General features: G+C 38.2%; 1 protein-coding gene and 1 pseudogene across 1 annotated transcript in view; both read left to right on the plus strand.

The window, feature by feature from the left end:
* The window catches only part of CFAP47 (cilia and flagella associated protein 47), a 509,689-nt gene that overhangs the window by 184,106 nt on the left and 302,110 nt on the right, over nucleotides 1-23,473 (plus strand). The window contains exons 30-32 of the mRNA XM_088833637.1: nucleotides 438-659; nucleotides 18,631-18,712; nucleotides 19,808-19,936. Of these exons, the coding sequence (XP_088689763.1) occupies nucleotides 438-659; nucleotides 18,631-18,712; nucleotides 19,808-19,936 (433 nt within the window). The remainder of the gene's footprint in view (nucleotides 1-437; nucleotides 660-18,630; nucleotides 18,713-19,807; nucleotides 19,937-23,473) is intronic.
* Nucleotides 1,591-8,642, plus strand: LOC148773260 (ras-related protein Rab-11A pseudogene; annotated as a pseudogene).

The following is a 23,473-nucleotide window of genomic DNA, read 5'->3' on the forward strand; positions in this document are numbered from 1 at the left end:
TTCTCCAGGGAATCTTCCTGACCCAGGAATCGAACAAGGGTCTCCTGCATTGCAGGCAGATTCTTTACCAACTGAGCTATGAGGGAAGCCCACAAAATTGAGTTAAATAAGTTTAAATAACTCATTATACTCACACAATTATAGATAGTGGGTCTAGAATCTAACCTTTATTCTGTTTTTCCAAAACCCTTAACATTTTCTAATCACAATCCAATCTTTCAGACTTGACAGCAGCACCATTAGATAATGATGTGTGCTTAAAGCAAGTTACTGGAAAGCTCTGGGGTTATTAAGAAAATATTTACTCACAAAAAATAGGTAAATGAAGTGAATTGTATAATTTCTCATTTGATTTTAAATAGAACTGTATTTAGTCATTGAGAATGGTTTTTTTAACATTTTAAGATGTTTTTAATTTTAATATTATTTTCCCATAGAGATGTGTATAAAATACAAGTGTGCTCATCACCCCTATCGGCCAAAAAATTTTGCAGAAAGAGTGACTTTTCCAAATATAATAAGACCATTTATGATGTGCTGATCCACCTATGTGGAAAAATGCCACCTGGAATTAATTCAAGTCAGTCTTTACCTGTGGATTACCCTGAAAGGGTGATTCAGCTTCATTCGCAACACTCTTTACTTCTTGACTTTCTCAGGTAAGAAAAAGGGTATACTAATTTAAAAATGTAATTATGGCGTGGATGGATAGATAAGTAGATGGATGGATAGATAAACAAACAGACTTTGACATTATTTGCCTTTTTGTAAAATATTTCCTAAGTTTCTATAATATATATAGAGATAGATATGAAACCCTGTAATATATACCATAGAAAATGAGCATTTTATGACCTATTGAATTTATAATATAAAGCAATCATTCTCAAACTTTGTCATGCATCCAAATCATTGACATAGTGTGTTGAGCAGGTTACTGACTCTCACAGAGTTTATGATACTAATTTGCATTTATAACAAGTTCCCAAATGATACTGATACTTCTGATCTATGACCTCATCTTGAGAATCTTCATGTAAGGCAACTATAGAAATCTTTTGAACTAAAAAAAAAATTGTAGTCAATAAATGTATTCCTCAGATTACTGTTAGTATAATCTCAAATTCTGGATACTATGAACTTTTAGTCTGCATATTCAAGTGTTTTAATATTTTAAAAAGTAAGCATATGAAAGGGTCCATAAATGGTTGATAGAAAATACCAGAAAAATACTTGTCAGCATAATGTCTGTGTTCCTCTGCAAAGATTAAATGGCAAGTGACTTTCATTAAAAGTCTCAGGGGAATGTTAGTGAATTTATAATACTTCCTCTGCCTATATTTGCAGTATCTTTGTCCACTGGAACTCTCTCCATCCATAGGCAGTGTTACTACTCCAACTTCTATGCTCCTGTAACCACTAAGTTACTAACTACCACTAAGTTACCATGTTACTTGTAACTATTTATGGGCTTTATGAAATAAATAATATATTTTGAAATATAATATTTTGTTTCTCTATGTTACTACTTTGTATATGGAATCTACTCCATAGTTGGCCAGAGATGTTCATTCACCTTCTTTGGCAGAGATGGGGGTGGAAGGTAAGAAGAGGAAACTTACAATAGGAATGCAAATGAAAGATTTGGTGTTCAGTGTTTTTTTTTTAATTTCCAGATCAGAATTTTTCAGTCCCTAGCAATACTATAGTATTAAAAATTAGATGGTACTGGACAAAATATTTTTCCTTTGTGTCCTAAGCTCTCACTATCATGTCAGTAACCAAAACTGGCTTAAGTTTCTTGTCGCTTGAAAGGGATATAGGAGTTTCAAAGTCACTGAAGGTGACTGAGTTAAAACCCAGGCAATCTGTTATGGAGGCTGACTGAATCAGAGGGACTCCGCTGAACAGGCAGAAGAGTTGGAGATGGCTGTTTCTGCAGCCACAGTATTAATGGAAAACATGTGATGACTGGGATGTGACTAGGGCAGTTATGAGAGACCGTCTTGGTTCTGGGTGGGAGTAAGAGGAGAGGTTCAAGATTCCCATCTCAGGCCTCAGCAGCAGATGGCTACATGTCAGCTAGGCTCCAGGTGGAGAGGGAGAGGTCATTGCCAAAGAGACTGAGGATCCAGAAAAGTAATGCCACATGCATGCAGGTACAAGTGTCCCTCTCCCCTACTTCATGGAAGCCCACTTCAGGGCTGACCCACATTCTGAGAGACCTTACACAATGTGGAGATCCTTCCTTTATAAAATAATATCAAATTAAAATTACAAAAATTATATACATAGCTTTAGAAGAAACTCAGTGAGGCAACATAAAATTGAACCTTTATTTGCTCTTCCCAGATGCCATCTTGTTGAGGGGATGGGAAGGTCTCAAATTTTGACTGTTTATCTCAAAGAACAGAGTTGCTGTAAAGAGACTGTTCAGGGTAGAAAAGACTGAGATATGTGAAGAACCAAGACTACATTCCACCCTGTTCCTCTGCAACCAGTCAGGGTGGGAGAATGAGAAAGATGCTGTCAGTTAAGGAAAATAGCACATTTGTATGTAACTGTATAAATTACTTTGAACACCACTGACTTATGCATGAATCTGTGTATCCCATTAATATGTAAGCATGCTGAGGACAGGAAGCATCTCTGATTCATCTGGCATCTCTAACACCCAGGGTCATTGATAACATGGAATGGATCCAAAGTTCCTTAAATATTTATTTATTAATATTGTCTCTCACAGAGATTTGCTTTTTGAACTTATGTAGTGAAAGGAATAAAACCTTGAAGTTGGATCTCAGGAGAGTCATAAAACCGTGTGGAAACTTTTGTGAAATATAAAAGTGAGGACTAAAAGGAGAAAAGGTAATGAGTTTGCATTCTAAAAGAAGTATAACTGGTAAGAAAGGGTCAAGTTAGAGAAAGGTAGGGTATATAATACTATGGCTGCCGTACATTGAACACTACGTATAATGTTAAACCATAAAGTCTTAAAAATAACTTCTAAGGCTTTTATTCCATAATATGTTAGTTTGCTAGAGAAACCATAACAAAATACCACAGGCTAGAAGCCTTTAACAATAGAAATTTGTTTTCTCACAGTTTAGGAACCTTGAAGTACAATATCAAGGTATCTGCAAATCGATTCTCTTCTGAGGACTCTGGCTTGGCTTGCAGAAAGACGCCTTCTCTCTATATCCACATGGTCTTTTCCTTGTGTGCACAAATCCCTGGTGTCTCTTTGTGTGTCTAAACTCCATATTCTTATAAGGACACCAGTCAGATTGTATTAGGGCCCAGCCTGAGGGCTTCCTTTTACGATAATTACCTCTTTAAAGGCCTTAACTCCCAATGCAGTCAACATTCTGAAATACTGAGGTTAGGGTTTCAACATATGACTTTTGAAAGCACATATTTCAGACCACAGTAATACAGTATGTCTTCTATTTTTTTTAAACATCATGTAAGTGAGTGTTTTGCTTTTTGCATTTCTTTTCCATGGGGATGGTCTTGATCCCTGTCTCCTGTACAACGTCATGAACCTCTGCCCATAGTTCATCAGGCACTCTGTCTATCAGATCCATTCCCTTAAATCTATTTCTCACTTCCACTGTATAATCATAAGGGATTTGATTTAGGTCACACCTGAATGGTCTAGTGGTTTTCCCTACTTTCTTCAATTTAAATCTGAATTTGGCAACAGAAGTTCATGATCTGAGCCACAGTCAGCTCCTGGTCTTGATTTGCTGACTGTATAGACTGTATGCAAAAAGCAAAGTGGCTGTCTGAGGAGGCCTTACAAATAGCTGTGAAAAGAAGGGAAGCAAAAGGCAAAGGAGAAAAGAAAAGATATAAGCATCTGAATGCAGAGTTCAAAGAATACCAGGGAGAGATAAGAAAGCCTTCCTCAGTGATCAGTGCAAAGAAATAGAGAAAAACAGCAGAATGGGAAAGACTAGAGATCACTTCATGAAAATTAGAGATACCAAGGGAACATTTCATGCAAAGATGTTTTTGATAAAGGACAGAAATGGTCTGGACCTAATAGAAGCAGAAGATATTAAGAAGAGGCGGCAAAAATAAACAGAAGAACTGTACAAAAAAGATCTTGACGACCCAGATAATCACGATGGTGTGATCACTCACCTAGAGCCAGACATACTGGAGTGTGAAGTCAAGTGGGCCTTAGAAAGCATCACTACGAACAGAACTAGTGGAGGTGATGGAATTCCAGTTGAGCTATTTCAAATCCTGAAAGATGATGCTGTGAAAGTGCTGCACTCAATATGCCAGCAAATTTGGAAAACTCAGCAGTGGCCACAGGACTGGAAAAGGTCAGTCTTCATTCCAATCCCTAAGAAAGGCAATGCCAAAGAATGCTCAAACTACCGCACAATTGCACTCATCTCACACGCTAGTAAAGTGATACTTAAAATTCTCCAAGCCAGGCTTCAGCAATATGTGAACCGTGAACTTCCAGATGTTCAAGCAGGTTTTAGAAAAGGAAGAGGCACCAGAGATCAAATTGCCAACATCCGCTGGATCATGGAAAAAGCAAGAGAGTTCCAGAAAAACATCTATTTCTGCTTTATTGACTATGCCAAAGCCTTTGACTGTATACTCACAACACATGTGGAAAATTCTGAAAGAGATGGGAATACCAGACCACCTGACTTGCCTATTGAGAAACCGGTATGCAGGTCAGGAAGCAACAGTTAGAACTGGACATGGAACAACAGACTGGTTCCAAATAGGAAAAGGAGTACATCAAGACTGTATATTGTCATCTTGCTTATTTAACTTATATGCAGAGTACATCATGAGAAACACTGGGCTGGAAGAAGCACAAACTGGAATCAAGATTGCTGGGAGAAATATCAATAACCTCAGAAATGCAGATGACACCATCCTTATAGCAGAAAGTGAAGAGGAACTCAAAAGCCTCTTGATGAAAGTGAAAGAGGAGAGTGAAAAAGTTGGCTTAAAGCTCAACATTCAGAAAACTAGGATAATGGCATCTGTTCCCATCTTTTCATGGCAAATAGATGGGGAAACAGTGGAAACAGTGTCAGACTTTATTTTTCTGGGCTCCAGATTCACTGCAGATGCTGATTGCAGCCAGGAAATTAAAAGACACTTACTCCTTGGAAGGAAAGTTATGACCAACCTAGATAGCATATTAAAATGCAGAGAAATTACTTTGCCAACCAAGGTCCGTCTAGTCAAGGCTATGGTTTTTCCAGTGGCCATGTATGGATGCGAGAGTTGGACTGTGAAGAAAGCTGATCGCCGAAGAATTGATGCTTTTGAACTGTGGTGCTGCAGAATACTTTTGAGCATCCCTTGGACTGCAAGGAGATCCAACCAGTCCACCCTAAAGGAGATCAGTCCTGGAAGGACTGATGCTAAAGCTGAAACTCCAATACTTTGGCCAACTCATTCAAATAGTTGACTCACTGGAAAAGACTCTGATGCTGGGAGGGATTGTGGGCAGGAGGAGAAGGGGACGACAGAGGCTGAGATGGCTGGATGGCATTACCGACTCAATGGACATGAGTTTGCGTAAAGTCAGGGATTTGGTGGACAGGGAGGCCTGGTGTGTGTTCATGGGGTTGCAAAGAGTCGGACACGACTGAGCGAATGAACTGAACTGAACTGAAGTGAGTGTTATATTTTACAATAAATTTATATTTCTATATTTGAAATAATATGCTTAAAGTTTTCTGTCTTTTGTGTCTGTTATGGAATGAATTATGTCTCCCCAAAGTTCACACTTGTTGAAACCCTAACCCCCAATGTGACTGTGTTTGGAGATAGGGCCTTTTTGATGTCGTTATGGTTAATGATGTCATAAAGATGGGACTCGAAGCTCTCTGCTGAGGAAGAAAGGTCTCACCAGATACAGAATTGGTTGGCACCTTGCTTATTCTTGGAATTCTTGCCTCTTGAATTGTGAGAAAATAAATTTCTGTTGTACAAGAGACCCAGCCTGTGGTATGCTCTTATGATAGCCTGAGTTGACTAATATACTGCCTAATATCCTTTGATATACTTTCATTTGTTTATATTCAGTAATCATTTTTATAATGTGATTTTCATTGAAAAAATAAACTTTTTTATTTGTAGTTTCTATAATATAAAAATATAAAAGCAGAATATAAACATCAGATATCCTATATTGAAACTGTAAAGTAGGATATCACATAAATTAAAACTACTATAACTGTTACTTTCTAACTTCATTTACTATTTTTTAACTTTGGTTAACATTTTACTGTATTTCCTTCAAGTCAAGTTTATGGGATTTATTTCTTAGTCGAAATTTCCTTCCAAATGTATTTTTAAATTTTTTATTTGTTTTATTTTTGGCTGTATTGGGTCTTCATTGCTGCATGGACATTTCTGCAGAGGGCTTCTCTCTAGTTGCAGTATGTGGACTTCTCATTGAGGTGGCTTCTTTTGTTGCAGAGTATGAGCTCTAGAGCTCATGGGCTTCAGTTGTTGCAGTGCATGGGCTGGGTAGCTGTGGTTCTCAAGCTCTGGAGCATAGACTCAATAGTTGTGACATATGGGCTTCGTTGCTCCGATGTATGTGAAATATTCCCCGACCAGGGATCGAACCTGTGTCTCCTGCATTGGCAGGTGGATTTGTTACCACTGAGCCACCAAGGAAGCCCACCCCCTCCCCACCTTTCAAACATATTGTAATCCTGCTTTTTTTAAACTTAAACCTTTCCCCATGTTGTTGAAACTCTTCATAAACCTCACTTGCAATGAGATGCCATTGTTTTCAGAACCAATCCCAATCTGCTGGACTCATTGATTTTTAAAATAAATTGTTCATATACTAAAAAAATATACTTAGAAAAACTAACCCTTTTCCCTTTATAAGTAAATTTAATTTCATTTGTGATTTCACTTCTTTTCTCTTTAAAAATTTATATCAGTATTTCTGAGCAACAGCATAAAGAAGTGATTCTGGAACAGTACATTGAAGTAGATTAAAAGCATATGACTTTTGAATCAGACAGATGAAGGCTTAAATTGTAACTTTTTTGTACTTTTGTGGCTTTGCATAAATTATCAATATTTAACGTGTTTAAGATCCAATTTCAGTATCCATAAAATTGATGATGATAATTACTAAATTTCTTTGGTTGATAGAAGTATTAGAAATAGAGACTTCCCTAGTGGTTCGATATTAAGACTCCACGCTCCCAATGCAGGGGGCCAGGGTTCGATTCCTGGTCGTGAAACTAGATCCTACATATGGCAACTAAGAGTTCACATGCCAGAACTAAGACCTGGTAGAGACAAATAAATAATTTTTTAAAGTATTAGAAATAATAAAATGTATATTAGATGACCCATAGTAGATTTTTATTATTAATTTAAATAAATTATGATCTATGGCTTGATATGCCAAAATGTTTTCTTAAATTATTCCAGTATGGTAACCATTCATGACATACCAGAAACTGACTCATGATATTTCAGGAAATAGAATATTTTAAGAATCTCTTCATCTATTAGAAATAAATGTTTTATTGATATAAGAATCCCAAAAGGGACTTGCCTGACAGTCCAGGGGTTAAGACTTTGCTTTCCAGTGCAAGGGTGTGCCGGCTCAATCCCTGGTTGGGGACCTAAGAACCAAAAGACACAAAGCAGAAGCAATATTGTAACAAATTCAGTAAGGACTTAGTGCACAGTTCAGTTCAGTTCAGTTCAGTCGCTCAGTCGTGTCCGACTCTCCGTGACCCCAAGAATCACAGCACGCCAGGCCTCCCTGTCCATCACCAACTCCCGGAGTTCACTCAAAAGTGCACATCAAAAAAATGGTGCACATAAAAAAAAAAAAATCTTTGACAGGTTCTTTACTGGGTCCGGCAGCTGAAACTCGGCACTCGGGTTACCCCTACAGCAACGACCCCTGGTCTCGCTGGTACCCCTGCTTCTCCCACCCCTTCACTTCTAGGCCACACAGTGGGCACCTTTTCAAAGTTGTCCTTATTGGAGATTCTGGTGTTGGAAAGAGTAGTCTCCTGTCTCAATTTGCTCAAAATGAATTTAATATTGACAGCAAGAGCACCATTGGAGTAGAGTTTGCAGCAAGAACCATCCAGGTTGATGGGAAACCAGTAAAGATACAGATATGGGCAAGAATGACACCATGGTACAACATCAGCATACTATTGTGGAGCTGTAGATGCCTTATTGGTTTATGACATTGCTAAACATCTCACATATGAAAATGTAGAGCGATGGCTAAAAGAACTGAGAGATCACACTGATAGTAATATTGTTATCATGCTTGTGGGCAATAAGAGTGATTTGAGCCATCTCAGGGCAGTTCCTGCAGATGAAGCAAGGGCTTTTTCAGAAGAAAATGGTTTGTCATTCATTGAGACATCTGCTCTAGACTCTACAAATGTGGAAGCTGATTTTCAGACAATCATGACAGAGGTATACTGCATTGTTTCTCAGAAGCAAATGTCAGACAGACGTGAAAATGACATGTCTCCTGGCAACAATGTGGTTCCTATTCATGTTCCACCAACCACTGAAAACAAGCCAAAGGTGCAGTGCTGTCAGAACATATAAGGCATTTCTCTTCTCTCCTAGAAGGCTGTGTATAGTCCAATCCCCAGGTCTGAGATTTAAATATATTTGTAATTCTTGTGGTCATTTTTGTGTTTATTACTTCCTCATATTTATGAATTTTTCCATGTCTTAAGTCTTTTGATTTTAGCTTTATAAAAACATCCATTTGTTCCGAATGACTGCAGCTTTTTTTCATGCTATGGCTTCACTAGCCTTAGTTTAATAAGCTGTATGTTTGGATTCCTCAATTATTGCTTACTTTTCATCATGGAAGCTGTCACTGTAGGACATAATAGAACTTGATCCCTTGAAGTTCAGATCTATTGGTCTTGATTAAATCAAATTAAGAAGACTGTAGAAATAAGCTATCATTTTGCCACAGAGCAGCTTATAATTAACATACTGTCAGTACAGAGTATATTTCCATAAATCTAAGAATTGCGCTATAAACATACCAGAATTTTGTGAGCATATAAATTTTCCATAATTCTGGAAGTCAATTTCTAAAATGCCCTAATAGGGTTATGTAGTTTAGTAAATTTTGTTTTTGAGTTTTTGTAAACATCAAAGTTGATTACAGTGGGGAAAACACTTTTTTCTGGACAAGAATTATCTTAACACAAAAGAATGATGATTTCAGTAGTAGCTGCAAACTGGAGAGACTGGTGGAATTCCGTCTGAGGTGCCTCTGTTACAATAATTAGGCAGCCCAGGTCATTTAACTTATTTAATTTCCCAGCAGTATATAATGTGGCATTTTATTGCTCAGGCAATAACTGGTTTAATGCTCTTAGTATCCGAAGGCAAAGTGTTAATTTTGTCTTAAAACCTTCCAGTAAATGCAACCTAGTTTTACCACCATAGCCACCAGCAGGCTTGGATAATTATTTTAACAATGCCGATTTTTGAGTTTTGTAGTATATTATGGAATATAGTCCAGTTAAATATCTGGTTTCAGTATGTCTAAAGAATACAAGAGAGGTTAATTTCTGCTCAAGTGGTACCACTTAAAGGCATGTATTCTTTTGTACGTAAGATGAAATAGTACCATGAGTTTAAATAGAGGGCATTTAGGCATTATACAAACCTGAAAGTTTTCTTCCACTACATTATTGAAATCAATGGAGCAGCTCATTTCTCATTCCGAAATGTGCACAGTAATATTTAGTTTTATTTTTTTGTGGATAATATTAAGCACTTAACTCTGAAATGTCTGAAAGTTGTGTCAACTAAATTGATACTATTCAGGATAGTAGAATATCCCCAAAATATACATGTGTGTGGGCTTGCCTGGATTGCTATGTTTCATAGTTAATCTTCTGTCTTTTGCGGTGCTCATGATGTGAGGGGTGCATGAAAGGCATTGCTGTCGATTTAGTTTTCCTCTGTAGCCGTCTTATTTTTTTGGTGTATTGGTTATGAAGCTACTACTATCTCTTTGTAAATCACTACTTTGTATTTTATGCATGCTCTGTAACTTGATTTTTTTTAAGTTACTGATTTGGAATATATTCATATTCTAATAAACAGTTATAGGGGGACTGTTAAAAATATCTTTAAAAAAAGAATGCCAGAAAGCAAGTATTTATCAAAGATGTCTGTCTTTTTTTTAATTTTTATTTTTTAAAAATGTTATTGAAGTATAGTTGATTTACAGTGCTGTGTTAATTTCTCCTATACAGCAAAATGACTCATATATATATATATGTATATTCCATATTATTTTCCATTATGGTTTATCACAGGATATTGAATATAGTTCCCTGTGATATATAGTAGAACCTTGTTGCTGATCCATTGTATGTATAATAGTTTTTATCTACTAATCTCAAACTCCCAATCCTTCCCTCCCTATCCCTGCTTTGGAAAACACAAGTTTATTCTCTATGTCTATGAGTCTGTTTCTGTTTCATAGATATGTTCATTGTATTTGTCTTTCTCTTTCTCACTTACTTCATTTTGGATGATAATCTCTATTTCCATTCATGTGTGCTGCAAAGGGCATTATTTCATTCTTTTTAGAGCTTCCCTTGTAGCTCAGTTGGTAGAGAATCCGCCTGCGATGCAGGAGACCCCAGTTCAATTCCTGGATCGAGAAGATCTGCTGGAGAAGGGATAGGCTACCTACTCCAGTATTCTTGGATTTCCCTTGTGGCTCAGCTGGTTAAGAATCTGCCTGCAATGTGGGAGACCTGGGTTTGATCCCTGGGTTGGGAAGATCCCCTGGAGAAGGGAAAGGCTACCCGCTCCAGTATTCTGGCCTGGAGAATTCCATGGACTAAGTCCATGGGGTAGCAAAGAGTCGTGCATGGCTGAGCAACTCACTTTCATTCTTTTTATGCCTGACTAATATTCCATTGTGTAAATATATACATATATATATATATTCTATGTTTTGTGTATTCATCTTTTAATGAACATTTAGGTTGTTTCCATGTTTTGGCTATTGTGAGTAGTGCTACAATGAACACTGGGGCCCATGTACTTTTTTAAACTTAGTTTTGTCTAGGTATAGGCTTCCCTCATAGCTCAGTTGGTAAAGAATCTGCCTACAATGCAAAAGACCTGGATTCGATTCTTGAGTCAGGAAGATCCCCTGGGGAAAGGATAGGCTACCCACTCCAGTATTCTTGGGCTTCCCTTGTGGCTCACCTGGTAAAGAATCCACCTGCAGTGTGGGAGACCTGGGTTCAATCCATGGGTTGGGAAGATCCCTTGGAGAAGGGAAAGGCTACCCACTCCAGTATTCTGGCCTTGAAAATTCCATACTACAGTTCATGGGGTCACAAAGAGTCTGACGTGACTGAGTGAATTTCACTTTCACTTTTAGGTATAGGCCCAGGACTGGATTGCTGGATCATATGGCAACTTTAGTTTTACTTTTTCAAAGAGCTGTTTTCCATAGTGGGGCTACCAATTTACATTCCCACCATGAATGTAGGAGGGTTCCCTATTCTCCACTCCCTCTCCAGCATTTATTATTTATAGAGTTTTCAATGATGTCCATTCTGACTGATATGAGGTGATAGCTCATTGTAGTTTTGATTTGCATTTCTCTGCTGCTGCTGCTAAGTCACTTCAGTCATGTCCGACTCTGTGCGACCCCATAGACGGCAGCCCACCAGGCTCCCCCGCCCCTGGGATTCTCCAGGCAAGAACACTGGAGTGGGTTGCCATTTCCTTCTCCAATGTGCAAAAGTGAAAAGTGAAAGTGAAGTCGCTCAGTCATGTCCGACTCTTAGCGACCCCATGAACCGCAGCCTACCAGGCTTCTCTGTCCATGGGATTTTCCAGGCAAAAGTACTGGAGTGGGGTGCCATTGCCTTCTCCTGCATTTCTCTAATTCTCTAATAATTAGCAATGATGAGCATCTTTTCAGGTGTCTGTTGGCCATCTGTATGTCTTCTTTGAAGAATTGTCTGTTTAGGTTTTCTGCCCATTTTTCAATTGAGACTTTTTTAAATTATTTTTTAATGTTGTTGTTATTGAGTTGTAGGAGTCATTTGTATATTTTGGAAATTAAGTTTTTGTTTGTCACATCATTTGCCAATGTTTTCTTCCAGTCTGTAAGGTTGTTCAAGTGGGTCTTTATTAGGTAAAATGGGAACTTTATTTAAATTTTTATGAGTTTAAAACAGAAAACACATGACTTGTCTTTAAATTTTACCACTTCCTACACTTGGTCCTTGATGATTAATTCAATAAAAATGCTCTAATTCAATAAGGCAAAAATCATAATGCCATTATTTTAGAAGTTTAGTTTTGCTTTTAAAATCTAATGGAATATTAAATGTGAACAAAATGGAAGTCTGGATATTTAAATAAATCCTTATTGTTTGTGCATTATAAAAATCAAAGTTTTCTGATAGCATCATTAAACTATGCACTTGCGATCATCATGTTATTCTTGGAGCATTGTTATTGGCACAGCTCCCAGTAGGGTTAACATTAACATGAGTAGTTTCTGTTTTGACATTTTATGGTATGAGGATGCAGGTATGGAAGAATAATTTTGGCATTAAAGCCAAGGTATTCAAATTTATTGCTCTTTTATCAGCAAATACATGCCTATCAGTATATGTTGGCTGTGATAAAATTCTTCAACATTTAGAGAATGACAGTATAGGTAATAAAATTGGGCCATTAATCCAAGATATGTGTATATGTTTCATTATAGAAATAAATGTATTAAAGTTCAGAATAATCATAAATGTTATTAGCTTCCCCATGTAAATTTGATATCAGCAAGTGAGGACTTTTGTACAAATAAAATTATATGTTTTATGCGGTAAATGAGAAAGTATAATTTTGCATATTAAGTTTAAATTTTAATAAGTCACTTCAATTAATTTTGTTTTGTTCTACTCACTGTAAACCCAAAAGAAGATTCACATAGAAAATTTTGCATAAATGTAATCAAATCAATGGAGAGTCAATCCTATAAAACTACTGACCATACATAAAATCTATTGGCAAAAGATAATTATAAATATTGTCTTATCAATTGATGAAATTAGGCCTTGAGATATATTAAAAATGAAAATAATGAAATGAGACACATACAGAGGAGGAAAACTAATTATCCCTTTACCCCTCTAAGTTTTTGACTGAACTTCAAGAATAAAGACATTCAGTTCAGTTCAGTCGCTCAGTCATGTCCGACTCTTCGCGACCCCATGAACCTCAGCACGCCAGGCCTCCCTGTCCATCACCAACTCCCGGAGTCCACCCAAACCCGTGTCCATTGAGTTGGTGATGCCATCCAGCCATCTCATCCTCTGTTGTCCCCTTCTCTTCCTACTGTCAATCTTTCCCAGCATCAGGGTCTTTTCCAATGAGTCAGCTCTTCGCATCAGGTAGCCAAAGTATTGGAATTTCAGCTTCAACATCATTCCTTCCAATGAACACCCAGGACTGATCTCCTTTAGGATGGACTTGTTGGATCTCCTTGCAGTTCAAGGGACTCTCAAGAGTCTTCTCCAACACCACAGTTAAAAAGAATCAATTCTTCAGTGCTCAGCTTTCTTTATAGTTCAACTCTCATATCCATACATGACTACTGGAAAAACTATAGCCTTGACTAGACGGACCTTTGTTGACAAAGTAATTTCTCTGCTTTTTAATATGCTGTGTAGGTTGGTCATAACTTCCCCTACAAGGAGTAAGCGTCTTTTAATTTCATGGCTGCAGTCACCATCTGCAGTGATTTTGGAGCCCAGAAAAATAAAGTCAGCTACTGTTTCCACTGTTTTCCCATCTATTTGCCATGAAGAAAGACAGATTAACATGAAGAAAAAAAAACAAGTTTAATTATGTATGTAAGTAGTATGGTAGCCTCAAAGATACGACTCAGAAGGCAGCCAGAATACTGAAATTTGTATGCAGTCCTGACCTAAGGTGTTTAAGGGTGTAGGGCTTCAAAAAGGGTAAGGCAGAGGGGTTGGGGTGGGTGGGATTTACTAGAAGATGAGAGGAGGCAATGTTTGATAAAGAAAGCTTACTCTGCCATGCATATGGGTCTCATGGGTGAGAAAGTTATCCCTGGTAATAGCTCTCTTCCTGGTACAGTCCTCCTTTCCAATGTAAATTTTGTTTATAAATGTATATCTCCCTTACAAATGGACAACTTTTCTCTGTTTTCAGATTTTCTCTTGTCTGCGGTTTTTCCAAATAATCAGTATGCAAAAGAAGCATATTTAGCATGGCTTATTCTATTACTCCTTACTTCATAATAGCCTCTATAAAGTGCCATTAAAGAACAAAGTAGCCAGTGGGAATTTGCTGTGTGGCACAAGGAACCCAAAATCAGTGCCCTGTCACAACCTAGAGGGGTGGGATGGGGAGGGAGGTGGCAGGGAGGTTTAAGGGAAAGGGGGCATGTGTACACCTATGGCTGATTCCTGTTGATGTATGGCAGAAACCATAACAATATGGTAAAGCAATTATCCTCCAATTAAGAATAAAATTTAAAAAGAACAATGTATGGATCATACTTTACTAAATAAATATTTCTATGTTTAAAAAATAAAGCAACAACACAATTCAGCTGAGTAAATTTTAAAGTTCTTACTGCTATGCTAAGTCATGTCAATCTTGTCTGACTCTTTGTGACCCTATGAACCATAGCCTACCAGGCCCCTCTGTCCATGGGCTTCTACAGGCACGAATATTGGAGTTGGTTGCCATGCCCTCCTCCAGGGGATCATCCCAACCCAGGGATCAAAGCTGTGTCTCCTGCATTGGCAGGCGTGTTCTCTATCACTAGTGCTACCTGGGAAGATCTTACTGGCTTTCAGCAATTCATCAGCTAGTCAGCATTCAGTCTAGCACAGAGAAAGGAGCTCTGAAGAGGTATACAGGGCAAGAGATGTTTATAGCAGAAGGGGGCAAGAACAGGAAGTTGAACTGAGGCAATGAGAGGGAACATAATAAGTCACCCCCAAATGTCCCACTTTGGTATGGGAATTGTTTTGAGAAGATGGCAGTTGAGAACCAGCAGACTCATGTAAAGCATTCTACCTCTCCCTTAACTGCCTAAAAGAATTTAGGTGGGGGGACTGTACCAGGAAGGGAGATATTACCAGCAACCACATTTTACATCAGAAAGACTGATTTGCATGGCATGGCATGGCACACATTTGTTTACCAACATTTATACTTCCTATCTTCCTGTGAATTTTTTTTCCTCCTCCTTGAAGCCCCAGATCCCTACCTCCTCCTTAGCTCAGGATAGTATGTAATCCTCAACTGCCTGACTCCCTTTGTGTCTTCATGTCTTTGTGGGGCTCCCATAAGGGTTTCCAAGGTGGCTCAGCTGGTAAAGAATCTGCCTGCAATGCTGGAGACCTGGGTTCAATCCCTGGGTTGGGAAGATCCCCTGGAGAATGGAAAGGCTACCCACTCCAGTATCCTGGCCTGGAGAATTCCATGGACTCTATAGTCATCCCAATTCAGGAATGAAAGCTGTGTCTCCTGCATTGGCAGGCGTGTTCTTTACCACTAGTTCCACCTGAGAAGTTCTTACTGGCTTTCAGCAATTCATCAGCTAGTCAGCATTCAGTCTAGAACAGAGAAAGGAGCTCTGAAGAGGTATACAGGGCAAGAGATGCCACAGAGGGTCAGACGCGACTAAGTGACTTTCGCTTCACTTCACAGTTATGTAGTTAAATTTGCTTTGTTCCCTGTTAATGTGTCCTATGTCAGTTTGATTATTAGACAAGCCAACAAATTTAGAAGGGAAAAAAGAAAAAAATTTCTGCCCTTACAGCAAAAAAAAAAAAAAGATTAGTTATTCCAAGTTTACTTTCCTTTAGGGGATGGCAGGTCTGTCAGGCAAGTGACCTAACTAGTGCTGATCAGGCAATTCCTGGTTGACTGGTTTACAATTCCATTTCTGGGGGAGCCAAAACTAATTCAGTCTGGATTTGGTGGCATAGGGTTTAGTATAAACAACTCCATTTGGGGCTTGTTGCCTTGCCTTTAACAATGCAAAAATGCAGTCTTCAGCCTCAATTTGTTACTGAGGACCTACTCGGGTGAGCACTGTGGAATATTCAAATGAATACCCTGTGGTCTTCCCCTTCAGGCAACTCTCCCTTTAGTGGTTCCCTGATAGTTTTCCTTAGGCTCTCAGTTGCATTTGATAGAAGTGACTATTTTCTCCTCAGATCCTGTCTTGGCTTTGCATACAAGGAAGTATTACAGTTTCTTCATAAGTCTCTGAGTTGATGTCTTTGTTTTACATCTAGGATTTCAAGTTATTGGGGCATCATCTCACTGAGTTCTTACCTTGGCTTTAGTGTGGCTACTTCTAAGTAGTGTGTACCATTAAAATTAGATTTTATTTAGTTCAGTTTGGTTCAGTTCAGTCGCTCAATCATGTCCGACTCTTTGCGACCCCATGAATCACAGCACGCCAGGCCTCCCTGTCCATCACCAACTCCCGGAGTTCACTCAAACCCATGTCCATCAAGTCGGTGATGCGATCCAGCCATCTCATTCTCTGTCGTCCCCGTCTCCTCCCACCCCCAATTCTTCCTAGCATCAGACTCTTTTCCAGTGAGTCAACTCCATGCATGAGGTAGCCAAAGTATTGGAGTTTCAGCTTTAGCATCAGTCCTTCCAATGAACACCCAGAATCGATCTCCTTTAGAATGGACTGGTTGGATCTCCTTGCAGTCCAAGGGACTCTCAAGAGTCTTCTCCAGCACCACAGTTCAAAAGCATCAATTCTTCGGCGATCAGCTTTCTTCACAGTCCAACTCTCACATCCATACATGACCACTGGAAAAACCATAGCCTTGACTAGATGGACCTTTGTTGGCAAAGTAATGTGTCTGCTTTTTAATATGCTCTCTAGGTTGGTCATAACTTTCCTTCTAAGGAGTAAGCGTCTTTTAATTTCATGGCTGCAATCAACATCTGCAGTGATTTTGGAGCCCAAAAAAATAAAGTCTGACACTTTTTCCCCATCTATTTCCCATGAAGTGATGGGACCAGATGCCATGATCTTTGTTTTCTGAATGTTGAGCTTCAAGCCAACCTTTTCACTCTCCTCTTTCACTTTCATCAAGAGGCTTTTGAGTTCCTCTTCACTTTCTGCCATAAGGGAGGTGTCATCTGCATATCTGAGGTTATTGATATTTCTCCCAGCAATCTTGATTCCAGCTTGTGCTTCTTCCAGCCCAGCGTTCCTCATGATGTACTCTGCATGTAAGTTAAATAAGCAGGGTGACAATATACAGCCTTGACGTATTCCTTTTTCTATTTGGAACCAGTCTGTTGTTCCATGTCCAGTTCTAACTGTTGCTTCCTGACCTGCATACAGGTTTCTCAAGAGGCAGGTCAGGTGGTCTGGTATGCCCATCTCTTTAAACCTATAGTAATTCCAGTGTAATGAAGATTCATAGGAATAATGTAAATGCAGACGGGAAATGAGAAGAGAAGAAATGACATTTATTTTCCAAACAAAGGAGCTTTATGTTTGTAGCATGATTTCTTCCAATAGCTTTTTCTAGCCCTGGGCCACAGCAAACTTGACAACTCTGGAACCATGCTCTCTGCCTCACCTCCCACAAACAGGTCCTACCTCTTTGCATTCATCTGTGTTATCTTCAAGATTTGAGCTTTCAGCATAATCTTTGTGCTTTTTCTTTTTCCCACTTGTCACTAGTTACAGGACTGCAAGCTGCTGAGGGTGTTTATAGTTAAGTACTAGATCTGGCATTCTCTGTAAAATGCCAATGGTAAATTCTCTGTTAAATGCTTATAGTAAGCAGTGTTCCCTGCTCACTGAATGAATTAGTGACACCCAAAATCCCACTGAGAAACACTCCTGCCAAAATTATATTAGAGGTCTATAAAGTGGTTCTTGTAATAGTGTACATGCATATGATGACTTTTGATAAAAGTATCTCAAGAAATGTGACAATGAAAAAAACATACTATAAAAGATGATAAAGTATATACATATATATACTTTTAAATGTATAAAATAATGTAAGATATTTGCCATTTCAGATACTACAAGTTTATATAATCAAAGAGGCTGCAATTTTTGGATATACTCTGGAAAAATAAGCGATGGTTTATGTTATTCTAATATATTCAGGCATATGTGGTGATAGGCATTCAATGAACATAGGGTAACTAATGATCTATCTAATTAATGTTTTATTGTGTTCAAACTTTTTGCAAGTATTTTTCAGTTTCATAATATTATAACAACAATAGGGTCCAAGTCATAAACTCTCTATGTCCCGTTAGCATGTAAATGTGTATGTGTATGGTTATAGACACTTAGTAAGTTATTTCTCATTATTAATTCTCTGAAGGAGACATCATATGCACATTTCATTGGTAAGGGAAGTTTTAAAATTATATAAGTTTTAAATTTTAAAATTAAAATCCAGTACATGTATAAACTATATGACATTGAAATAATTTCATTACAGTTCAAATGCAAGTGATAGATGGATTGTAAGTATTCTATATTAATTTGTTTTTTCTTTTTTTTTATTTTAGTGCTCAAGGAGCTTGTATTTCTCATGTACTGCCAGAATTTCTGCTTGAACCGGAAGATTATAAGAAGTGGATTGAAATTACAGTAGGGGAATTTAATTTCTGAGAAATTATTGAATTCACTATTATTGAATTTATTGGTTTTTGATTTAGAATCCTTGATTTTTTATTTGTGAAATATATGAAATATCCTAAGGATTACGCCTCTCCAGACAGTATGTGATACACACACACACGCACACACATATATATATATATACATATTTTTATTTGTCTAAAAATCTCCGTGGAGTTCCACAAAAATAGATTACGCAAAATAGATTACATGGCTTTCTTAAATATACAGGTGATTGCTTCTTTTAAGGAACTTAGAAATGAAGAATGGTCTGTACTTATGTAAATTTTTTCTTAAAATACATGTTTAGAATATATATCTTTCAAAGAAAATATTGGTTTATTTTCCCTGACAATTGCCACTTTCCTTCTTCAGTTTTAGTGGAGAATAGGGAGAAATTAAGCAAGATACTCATTTTTTTCAAATTATGCAATTCATTTTATGGAGACCTGTTGAGAAGAGGAGTTGTCTTGAGAAATCTGTAGGCTTGGGGGAAACTCTGTTAGTTGCAGCACTGTTACTATAGTCACCACATGACATTTAGTACAAGATCCAGAGGCCTGTTCTTCAGCACTCTGCTGAGTTCCTGTGGCTTCATCCAAAGGGTGTGACTCTTTGGTGGGGGGGTTCAGAATTCAGAATAACTTTGCATCTCATTTGGCATCACCGACTTGATGGACATGAGTTTGAGCAAGCTTCGGGATTTGGTGATGGACAGGGAAGCCTGGCATGTTGCAGTCCATGGGGTTGCAAAGAGTCAGACATGACTGAGCGACTGAACTGACTGAACTGCCACTTTTGCCACAGAGTGACCTAGCAGGTACTCTAGGTAACATGAGTAACTCTATGACCTCAGATAGAGGCTGTGAGTTCAGAAAGTTATCTGTGTTGATAGTTTCTGTTACTGGCACATGGAGAGTTGGAACTCTGGATGAATGGGTATAAAGGACATGTAAATGTTTTATAAAAATAAAAATATATATATATATATGCTAAGTAATTAAAACTTTGGATTTACATTTCCTTTGCATTGTAATTAATATTTTAATATATTATTTCTTATAGTCTTCCACTAGTACCTCAGCCAAGTTTTCCCACATACCTGAAGGAAAGCATTCTGTTGTTATAGATATGACAGACTTTGAAGCCTGGAGTAAACGATCATGGACTGATGTCTTACTTCAGATATACAAGGTAACTATTTTGGGTTTTTTTTGGTTGATTTATATGAATAGTATATTAGTTAAGGTACAGGTAATGCTGCTGTAAAAAAACACAGTGGCCCAAATAAGATAGAACAATTATTTTTCTTTCTCATGAAATTGTGGAGAAGTGGTTTAGAAATAGTAGATGACTCTTCCATCCTCAGTACTGGACTTTCATTTCTGGATCCATTTCTCAGAACAGGGAAGTGCAGATAAAAGAGTAGAAGATGAGTAAATGCCTTTTAAGGATATTATCTGAAAAGTGAATCATTTCCATTTCATGTTCCACTGGGCAGAATTTGGTCATATGGCTGCACCTAACTTCAAGGGAAGTTGAAAACGTAGTCTCAAATTTGATGTGAAGTGAAGTGAAAGTCTCTCTGTCGTGTCCAACTCTTTTCAACCCCATGGACTATACAGTCCATGGAATTCTCCAGGCCAGAATACTGGAGTGGGTAGCCTTTCCCTTCTCCAAGGGATCTTGCCAACCCAGGGATCGAACCCAGGTCTCCTGCATTGTGGGCAGATTCTTTACCAGCTGGGCCACAAGGGAGGCCCAAGAGTACTAGAGTGGGTAGCCTATCCCTTCTCAGCGGATTCCCAACCCAGGAATCAAACCAGGGTCTCCTGCATTGCAGGTGGATTCTTTACCAACTGAGCTATCCGGGAAGCCCCCCAAATTTGATAAGTACAGGCATTTTCTAGTACCTAAAAAAGGAAAGATAAAAGAATAGATGTTGATGAAAATTATGGTATCTGCCTCTAATGCTTAGTCAGTTCAGTTCAGTTCAGTCGCTCAGTAGACTCTTGCTATTCTGAAGAGATATTTACTAAGAATCATACAACTGTAGGTGAGACCAGGTAGTATTGATATTCTCTAATTTGCTTCAAGTTAAGTTGCATTTGTGGGTAGATTCAGTTTAGTTAGTTCAGTTCAGTCACTCAGTCATGTCCTACTCTTTGCAACCCCATGGACTGCAGCACACCAGGCCTCCCTGTCCATCACCAACTCCCGGAGTTTACTCAAACTCATGTCCATTGAGTCAGTGATGCCATCCAACCATCTCATCCTCTGCGGTCCCCTTCTCCTCCCGCCTTCAATCTTTCCCAGCATCAGGGTCTTTTCAAATGAGTCAGTTCTTTGCATCAGGTGGCCAAAGTATTGGAGTTTCAATTTCAGCATCAGTACTCCCAATGAATATTCAGGACTGATTTCCTTTAAGATGGACTGGTTGGATCTCCTTGCTGTCCAATGGACTTTCAAGAGTTTTCTCCAACACTACAGTTCAAGTGGGTAGAGTAACATAGCATAGCATAAATATCACGCCTTCATGAAAGCATAGCATAAATATCTTACCTTCACACCCTATGTCTTTATTACTTCAACACGTACTGGTTTCAGTCTTTGGAATGATTTCCTAGGTTTTCAAATATGGTTCTGTGAATCTTGCCCACTTAGATTGCAACCACAGATAGGTTGAGCTGTAGGGTAAGGAGTTAAAATGAGGAAGAAGTCAAATAGAAGCAGCAGTCAGTCACTCAAAGGAAAAGATGCAATTAAAATCCAAATAATGAGTAGTATATGTAAGACTCTTGTCACAAATGCTTTTTAAATGTTATGATCTTGTTTACTCTTTACAACCAGAATCCCCAGTTTAGAAACGAGGAAAGATTAACATGCATACATACTTTCTTCCGAGATTACCTGATGTACGTAAAGCTGCTTTCTTCCTTATTGTTCTCTACTGGGGAGCAATAGCCCAGGCCCAAGAGCCCAGGCCCCTCTTGTTGCCCTCTGGCACTCCGAATCCCTCCACTGCAGCCAGCCCCCTAGGCCTGCCCTCTACAGAGTTCGTTGTGCTCTTTGATTCCCAGTTATTCCCCCATCTCTACCTTTTCTTCCCCCAGCAACCTGCCCTGTCTATCTTGCTGGATGTCAAGAGGAGAAATCCTGTATTTTTTTTAGTAATTCCCATAAGAATGTATGGGGGTATTAGTGACTCTCACCCAAAGTTATATTTGGTGGGGAAAATAAAAAAAGCTATCTTCTTTACTTTCTTAACTCCAGGCTGCATCATATATAATTTTGTCTACTGATGAAAAGGAGCAACTCCAAAACAGAAGAGCTGCATATAGTTTATGGACAAACTAGTCCTACTCTTGGTTGTAGGCGTCGTTCTCTCACCCATTCATTTATTCACTCCCGCATGCATTCATGTATATGTCTAGTTCATTTCACCCATCTTCCCCAACTAAAAGTCTATGAATTTAGATACCACATATCACTTGTGAACTCAAAACTTAATAGTGTGCCTGCTACATAGTAGATGCTCAACAAATATTTGTTGAATGAATTTATTCAACAGCTATTATGATCCAGGTACTATACTAGACCCTGGGAGTATAAAAGTAAACTTGATATAGTCTGTCTTTTCAAGGATTTTGTGTCCTGGAGTGTGTAAGCAATTAAATAAATACAATTGCAAGAAAGTATGACAAATGTTATGACAAGGTAAACCCAAAGAACTAAGGATGAGTACACATAGAGAGGAACCTACCTTGCCTGTGCCTTGGAGAAGGTTTCTAGGAAAAAGATGAATTTAAACTGAGCCCTGAACAATGAGGAGGATTTGGCAGGCAAGGTGAGGCATAGGTTAGAGAGAAAGATAATGCAATTTGTGTGACAGAGGTAATAGATGAGTTTTATTGGAGGATGGGGCAATAACATTTTTCAAGATAACGGAAATTCAAAGTGGAAATGCCTGGGGTTTGATAGAGCATTGTATATTCTGAGGAATAAACACAGTATGGCTGGGACTAAGAGGAGCAGACTATGAGCACGGTCAGAAAATGGATTGTGGTTGACTTCATAAGTCAAACTAAGGCATCTGAACTTCATGGATTTTAGCACAAGGTCAGTGCAGAAATCTTGAAGAATTTTAAACACAAGATTGACATAATCAGTTTTTCATTCCATAGAAATCACTCTGGTACACTATGGAAACTGGGAATTTTTTTTAAATTATTGAAGTACAGTTGATTGACAATGTTGTGTTAGTTTCAGGTGTACAGCAAAGTGAGATATATATACACACACACATATATACACACACATACATACCTACACACACACATACATGCATACATACACACACACACATAATTTCTTTTTCAGATTCTTTTCCCTTATAGGTTCGTATAAAATATTGAGCATAGTTTCCTGTGCTATACGGTAGGTCCTTGTTGGTTGTCTACCTTATGTATAGTTGTGTGTATATGTTAATCCTATCCTAATTTATCCTTCCCCTCCCTCCTCTTTCCCCCTTGGTAACCATAAGCTTGTTTTCTATGTCTGTGGCTCTATTTCTGTTCTGAATATAAATTCATTTATATTATTTGTCTCTTATATTCCACATATAAACAATATTATATAATATTCATCTTTCTCTGCCTGACTTCATTTAGCATTATACTCTCTAGGTCCATCCATGTTGCTGCAAATAGCATTATTTTGTTCTTTTTCATG

This window comes from Moschus berezovskii, chromosome X (assembly GCF_049115385.1).
Source record: "Moschus berezovskii isolate FMDL1 chromosome X, NW_MosBer_1.0, whole genome shotgun sequence".
In the NCBI taxonomy this organism is placed as follows: Eukaryota; Metazoa; Chordata; class Mammalia; order Artiodactyla; family Moschidae; genus Moschus; species Moschus berezovskii.